General features: G+C 43.2%; 1 protein-coding gene across 1 annotated transcript; it reads left to right on the top strand.

Annotated features, from left to right (window-relative positions):
* Positions 1-339: 339 nt before the first annotated feature.
* On the top strand, positions 340-7,865 carry LOC133395475 (zona pellucida sperm-binding protein 3-like). Its single transcript, XM_061664453.1, has 12 exons — positions 340-711; positions 806-908; positions 1,996-2,114; positions 2,183-2,301; positions 2,407-2,510; positions 3,460-3,637; positions 3,792-3,909; positions 5,742-5,833; positions 5,928-6,020; positions 6,118-6,251; positions 6,328-6,431; positions 7,088-7,865. Exons 1-12 carry the CDS (start codon positions 340-342, stop codon positions 7,160-7,162), a joined length of 1,611 nt encoding a protein of 536 aa, XP_061520437.1. The 3' UTR covers positions 7,163-7,865.

Below are 7,865 nucleotides of genomic sequence, written 5' to 3'. Positions count from 1 at the left end.
CTCCACTCATTCATCTTATATCATTGAATATGCTTTTTTATTTCAGTTTCCCTTAAAAGAAAGCAAGAAAGCAGCAGCTTTTGGAGCAGCTTCAAATCCATCTATGGATGTGACCTTTCCAATGCACAGCCAAGCATCTGATTTGCAATTCTATTTTGTAAAAAGGAATGCTGGACGGGAAAGCCTCAAAGGTTGACTCCTGCAGGCTGGAATGCAATCAAGTCATTAGGTGTGGGTGGAGTCTGCAGCAAGCTGTCATAGCTTTCATGTGGTCAAAAGGGAAAAGCAGTACTGCTCCCTTAAAGCACCCATAGACCTTGTTTCTGTGTGATTGTTGTAATGGGCTACTGGGGAGTTTTTTTGGGGCTACTCTTGTCAGGTGGAAATCTTTGTGCTGCTTTGCAAAGCCTCAACACCAATGACACGCTCATCCCGAGCGAAAGAGTATGGACATGGACACGGGCGCCAACACAGCCGCAGACACCAGATCATCACTCAACCAAGACAGAGCAGAGTAGACAAGGACCTTTCTCTGTCAGCCAACGGCTCTGGGTCCACCAGCTGAAGAGGCCTGCTGTTAAGGAGCATGTGCAAAGCCTGCAAACACTGGAGGCCAGAGCGCCAGCGCTGCAGTCCACTGTCCAAGATGACATTTTGAAGACCATAATTCAAGGCCCAGATCTTGACCCGCCCATTGAGCTGGATCCAAAGGTATTGCAAGAAAAAACCATTTCCCTTCCTGCTGCTTCCACATGTGCAACAGCTTATCAAAGTACTGTTTGAATTACTTCAAATGGTGTTTTAGATGGTGGTTGACTTTGAGCAGCGTGTGCCCGTGCCAGCTGACAGCCTGGCGGTGCAATGTGGCGAGGGAGAGGTCATCATAGAGGTCAAGCAGAACTTTTTAGGTAACTGCTTATTTAGGCGGGGTACACACTTACCTTTTTTTTTTTTTTTTTTTTTTTTTTTTTTTTTTTTTTTTTACATCTTAATTGTTTTTTGTTTTGTTTTTAAAGTGAGAGATCGCACACTTGAAGAAAAACAACACAGCACACCAAACATGAGCTTCAGCTGCAATCATAAGTCTTCTCACCTGAACCAGATGTTTGGCATAGTACGAAGACTGACCTGTGAGAGGCAACATTGTGCCACAGGGCATCATGACTGTTGAAAACTATGTAGACTACTAGAAGGAAAAGAAGCTAGCCTAACAGTTAACGTATATACTACATGGTGGTGGCAAGCTCTTATAATTTTTATTGCGGTGTATTACTTTTGAGATGTTACACAAGCAGTTCCTCCTCCTTTTTGAGTCAACAACATAAGCTTCAGCAAATGTCTTGATTGGCGTTCCATTTCATGTCACAATCGTGGAATCCATGGATTCCTGCTGACCTATGTTGACCACACACACATATTATGTTCCATTTGGGAGCAGAAATATTGAACTGGCTTATGTGACAATTGTTGGCTATGACCTTTTTCTGAGCAGGAGGGGAGAGAGGAAAACTCTTAACACCTGATATCACAGGATAATTCCTTAGCCACAATCTTTGAGACATCCAATAATTGGCCCTTTGCTGATTTTGATCGGAACCCAGAAGGGGGTAGTCGGGTTTAAATTAAAACCGATTATCAGTATGCCTGTACCCAACTTTAGTTTTTTTTTTTTTTTTTTTTTTTTTCTTGATGATGAGTGGAGGAGGCATTCTCACTGCATTATGTCCCCTGAGGAGGCTAGAATTGGAACATTGAAGAAACTGCGATGACTGGACATTCTGTGCTGATTATAGCAAATGGCACAGACCTCAAGCCTGCCGATCAATGTTTCCTCCTTTTTCTTTATTCCGAGAATCTAAGAAATGGCACGGTCTTTATAGCTACTCACATTAAGAAAGCTGCACTTGCTTTGAGTGGTATTGACTGGAACAGAACAAGAAATGGACCCAGGTAAATGGTGCCTGACTTGAGCCATTTTGCTCCTTCTTCTTTTAGGAAATGGTCAGATGATCCAGCCAACTGATCTGACCTTAGGAGGCTGCGGTCTGTTGCACGTAGCTGACCGCATGCTGCGTTTCCAGACAGAGCTGCACGCCTGTGGCAGCACAAAGAAGGTGTCGTTTTTTTTTTTGGACACTTCATTTCCTGTCTGTTCAACGCTACTGTAACTCCTCTTCATTAGATGACAGATGAAGCCCTCATCTACACCTTTTCACTCACCTACTCTCCTGCACCAGTTGGCAGCACTTTAATTTTGAAGACTAACCCTTCCGAGGTACTAATTGAATGCCACTATCCAAGGTAAAGCATATCATTTGGCACCACTTCCTCTCATCAAACAGTTGCTCATATAGCAAATCCAAAATGCTGCCTGCATGAGCTCACACTTTGCTCTAACTGTCAAAGGAGGCACTATGTGAGCAGTGATGCCATTATGCCTCATTGGCAGCAGTTTGCCTCCAGCCTGTTAACAGAGCAGCAGCTTCACTTCTCCCTCAGGCTCATGACAGGTGAGCAAAACAACAAAGCCTGAAAAGGAAAAACAGTGTTGAATTGCAGGAAGATAACTAGCTATTATTCACTTGGGTGGGCTGCCACTCAAGGCCTGGTCCTGACCAAATATTTACATTATGGACCTATTAAAGTTATCATCTGGATTTATTCTGTTTCAGTTTTGATTGACACCGTCAGAGGCCATTGAACAATCTTTATTATTGTGGTTGTAGTTTCCAGTGGTTGTACGTCACAGAAGAAAAGAAAAAAAACATGAATAATTTGATTATCTGAGTAACTACATCCTACGCAAGCAAAATTAAATGTTGAAAAATAAACTATGTTCAGGGATATTCTAACACCAAAATGCCTTTTTATTGCTAGTGAATATCATCCTTCACCCTGAAGAAAAGAGTAAACGAACATCTAGCTAACATTCAACTTAAACATAAGTTTAATATTAAACTTAGTTTTTAAACATGTTATTTGTGATCATTTGAGCCAAAAAATACTATTACACTATGAAATTGTTTAAAAAAAAAAAAAAAGGCTATTTAGACATGCTGTATTGTATTTTGGTTAACATGTAGGACAAAATATTAGATTCAGCTCTCTGTATGACGCAGGGAAAAACTACGACCACAGTAGTGGTGAATCATAAAGAAATGGCTTCATGAAGACCTTTTTGAATCTTCAATAAAAATTCTGCATTAGTTTTGTCCGTCATTTAAAGTCGTACATTTACACATGCAGCCTTGACAATGTTGTGGCATGTGTAAAAAGAAAATAAATCCATGAAAACTGACCTTATTGGGCTGTTTTATGGTACATAATAAACACTTGATGCTCACGATCAAAGATAATATTGTGAATGTATGATGATCTTGGGTGTATCTGATGAATCTTATTAGATTGTGCAAGTGCCCTCAAGATTGCGTCTCTTCTGTATTTGGATTGACTCATTAGAGGAGTGGCAGTCGCAGAGATCCACCGGTGTTTACTATGCGGGCGAGATGATGCATATTGAAGCCTCGGCCCTCCAGGGCCACCATGTTCCACTGAGGGTCTATGTTGACAGATGTGTGGCCACCGCAAGCTCTGCCCCAAATTCTCAACCGGCATATACCTTTATCGACAACCATGGGTGAGATGTGCAAACACTGATTTGTCTATTAAAAAAAACGTCATAGCTGCAAATAGGTTTGACCTTGAATTGTAGCGTTTATTGCCAGCAAATAACTGGAAACTGTGACCGTCTGTGTGTTTGTGGATCCTGCGCCTGCTTATTGCCTTATAAGGTGTCTAGTAGATGCTAAGCTGACAGGAGCCAAGTCCTACTTCATGCAGAGAAGCCGTGAGGATAAACTGGCTTTCCAGCTGAAAGCTTTCCATTTCGCCCAGGATCACAGGAATTCGGTAAGTGCCGCTTGTGTGAGCTGCGTAGATGTGCAATTTGAAACCCGGGACTATCCAAGCCAGTCATATAGGCCCATTTTCCGTTTGGGTGATCTGAGAAGTGTGTTTTGATGGGAGCAGCCTTTTATTTTCTTTTTGTCTATCATCAGGTGCACAGTGTTTTGGCTAAAGCACTGAATACCCTGAGGGGATTTACTTTGCTTGAACTATACTATTTGGCAATGTAAAGTGAGAATTCAATAAATCAAGCCCAAATAGACAGCATTGTCCGCCTGCACATTGAGATACACTGCAGAGTTTCTGCCTTCACAAAGAAGTTTTAATTGACACTGTCAGAGAGAAACTTAACAATATTCATTACGGTGGTTGTTAGGGGTGTACTGATACCCCTTTTGTTTCCAGAGTACAAGTGAATACTCACTGACAGAGAATACTGATACTTGGTAATACCATTACATCTTGCGTTTGTAATGAAAATGTTTTAAATTTTATCAAATTGTGAAAATTTAATATTGGACATGGCATACAGAGCACTTTTTAGAGTAACAACTTGTCATCACTGACCTTTTAACATCCAACTGCCTGCCACACATTTCACTTCAATGTAGCCTGTAACACAAGGCTTTTCAGTTATGGTGTCTCAGTCTGAACCTCAGGGGGGCACTGTGTAAAAGGAGTACATAGAGTAGATGAGATACTAAGGAAAACGGTCTGGTGGATATGCAAGTAGGAAAACGGATGCCAGGTTACCCGTGTTTAGTACAAATAGAAATGCAAGACTGTTTCTTGAGAATACCACAAGTTATAAAATACAAATGTGACGACAATTGAAATGATCCTTACAGCAGCATTGCCTACTTCTCTTTACTCAATGCGCCACTGGCTTGGCCGGAGCGGAGCCTGCGACAGGGCTCGAAACTTGATGCTTGGCTGACGGCCTGACGTGGCTTGCTCATTATCCGTTTTGGAGTAGGCGAAACAATTTGTCATCGGTGTTCACCTTTTTAAGTCCTTCCACACATGGCTCCAACTCCCCCTGGCCAAAAGTTATGGCAGGCTGGTGAAGTGTTGGACGCTAGTGTCGGAGTATTGTTTTTGAGTACAGATATGCAGTATCGGTATTGGTGCATCCCTGTTGGTTGTAGTTAGCACTGGATCATAATGAGTTTTTATCTTGCCAACCAGATGTGAGTCAAATAAGGGTAGTCATCTCGCAGAATCGTGCAATGCAGTTCTACACCACTGTAAACTCAACATACACTACGATGCTCATAGTTAGGAATATTTGGCGCTACTGGGGGAATAGTTTCTTATTTCCAGGTGAGCTTAATTTGCTCTCCAAACTTTTGAATGCACTTTTTCATTATTTCAGTACTTTTTGCACCACTTGCTGTTCTCTATCAAGGAGCTGAACGGCAGAATTCACAATAGGTTTTTGAGCTGTGAATCGACCAATATGATTTCCTTAAAACGGAACTCAAACAGGATGTTTTAGAGGGAAGCGGCCACAGAGCTTAGTGTCACAGAGGGACTACAGCAGCGACACTGGAAGAGTCACAGAAAAGCAGAGAAGTATCAATATCCATGGAAATTGGGGGGAAATAAATGTTTTGCCTTTCAGCTCCTTGCTGGAGAACAGAACGGGTTTGGAGACGGTTAAATAAAGAAGGATGTAGTGAGTTTTTAGGTTAATCCTGAAATTTGACCCAAAAGCCCTACTGTTTTGCGCATTACTAAAGGAATACCTCTCTCAGAGCCCAAGTAGTTTGTCTGCACTATTAGGAAAGTATTAGGCATGCGCAGCATCTCACTTTTATTCCACTCCCTTGTAGCTTTACATCACATGTTGGCTGACAGCAACGAGAGTCTCTGTCCCAGTCAACTTGCAGCAGAAAGCTTGTTCATTTTTAGTTGAAGCCAACAGGTTAGTGCGAACAAAAGCAATTCCTTGAAGCAACATCTCCGACATGCATGTCTTTAACACGTTTAATGGTGTGTTAATGTTCACCTGGGTGCAGATGGGTGGCATCAGGTGGCGACAACAAGGTGTGTAGCTGCTGTGAAAGCAGCTGCAGTGAGCAGAGGCGGAAAAGGAACCTCAGACAGGATGCTGGTATGTTGACAGAAGTGAAACATAGGTGAAGGTGTTGGAGAATCCTGTTCCACTTTGAGCTAAATGTGCTGATGTGCTTGTTACCCCTCTGTTCTTGGACTGGCAGGTCTTTTTCCACACTTGCACTGGGAGGGGATGGCTCGTCCAGGTCCCATCCAAGTGGAGGAGGACATTGTGTCGCAGCCAGAATCCAATTCTACGTTTCACATCCAAGAAGTTACGCAAGCTGGTATGAAGCCACAGCAAGGACATAGTGTACTTTTGTTTCATTCTTAGCTGTGTTGCTCTTCATCCTCTCTCCGCAGCTTCATCCCGATCTTTAGCCGCAGTGGGTGCTGTGCTGGCGGTGGTGTTGCTTGCTGTCATGGGTGCTGCCATTTGCAGCAGAGTGCACAAATTCACCTTAAAGGTTTGTACCTGATTGAGGACAATAAAGGATTTGTGCCCAAGCCTCATGTTCTTTTTACCCCCCGATTAACGTCCATAATTCTAAATGATGCTTCTGCTAAACAGATGGCGTACGCAAGTGGATGCTCGGGTCCCTTTCCACTGCTACGAGCTGGTCTGGTTTAAAAGGGGTTAAGTTACATCCAGCCTTGCAGAAAACTGCTGAGCCATAGAAATCTGTGCTGTTTTCCAAGGAAGGTTATTGCTTCATCAATCTGCATGAGGTGGTGCTAGATCCAAGCAGGACTTTCATTTCCAAAGTAATGAAAGAGATCAAGTCTGCACAGCATGCTCACTTTAGACCTTAAACAGGAAGACAACTCTATGAGTAAAAGGGAAGTGTAACACCACTAGTTCCATGCTGCGAACCAAAATGCTATGCCTGTAACAGCAGTCATATTTTAGCTTCTCCCTGTAATCCCCCACTGGCCCAATAGCCCCCTCTAGCATTCTGCCAGTGGATGAGTCCTCACAAAATGGTGCTCATCTTGAACTGTTGCTCACAAGCCCGAGAAGACGAATAGACATGATTAAAAAGCCCATGAAGGCGAAGCGGAGTCTTTTATTACAGTAATATGTGGAGGCCTGATTTAATGGGGTGTTCCCTCCTGTGTGCAGAGCCGACCGATGCGTCGCTTTACTGCCAGGGCAACGTTGACCCCCTCCCGTCGCCAACACACCAGAGGCTCGTAAAAAGCAATATCTAATGATGTACCAGCGTGGAGGCATGACAGTGACATCAAGACACAGGGAAGGAAACCCATAAGCCTTTCCCTAAAAGAATCAATAATGAGGTGGGACATTTTTATGATAGGTTGTTAATGAGACAATCTAAGAAAACATTTCAGCTCTAATTATCCACAATGTTCACCGAATGGGCTTCCCGCAATCTTGATTATTCTTTTTTTTTTCCTGCATCACACCCTGTATTTTAGTGGTGTGGCATATACAAAACTCAGGGACAGCTTTAAGAGGAGTCACCCGAGCATAAAAAGGTCTTGTCTTGTTTTTAGTGCTGAAGACGCATGCTAACGCTGGCTGGGCCCGAGCTGATGAAGTGGCAGTGGGTGCTGAATCCCCCCCCTCCCTTTTCTCTCCTCTCTTTTCCCCTCCACCCACTAACAGGATATATGACCCCAAAAGCCACAAGCATACGCGATGGTCGTTCGCACATTTGTACGCTTGAGCACACGCCATCAACAGTAATGGAGTGTGTGAGACCGGCAGGGAGCGTATTGCATTGCTGTAGCCTACATGGAGTTTATTTCTCCAGTCCTTTGGGGCAATGCAGCAAACCTGTTTGCTTTGAGTCGGCCAAAACATGAGCTTGAAAGGACGTGACTGCAGTTTTTGCAGGTGAACCTCTGAGGGTATGCTTAGATGAAAACAAGCAAAG

This window comes from Phycodurus eques, chromosome 1 (genome assembly GCF_024500275.1).
Source record: "Phycodurus eques isolate BA_2022a chromosome 1, UOR_Pequ_1.1, whole genome shotgun sequence".
In the NCBI taxonomy this organism is placed as follows: Eukaryota; Metazoa; Chordata; class Actinopteri; order Syngnathiformes; family Syngnathidae; genus Phycodurus; species Phycodurus eques.
Note: the sequence above shows the minus strand (reverse complement) of the source record. Positions and strands in the feature narration are given on the sequence as shown.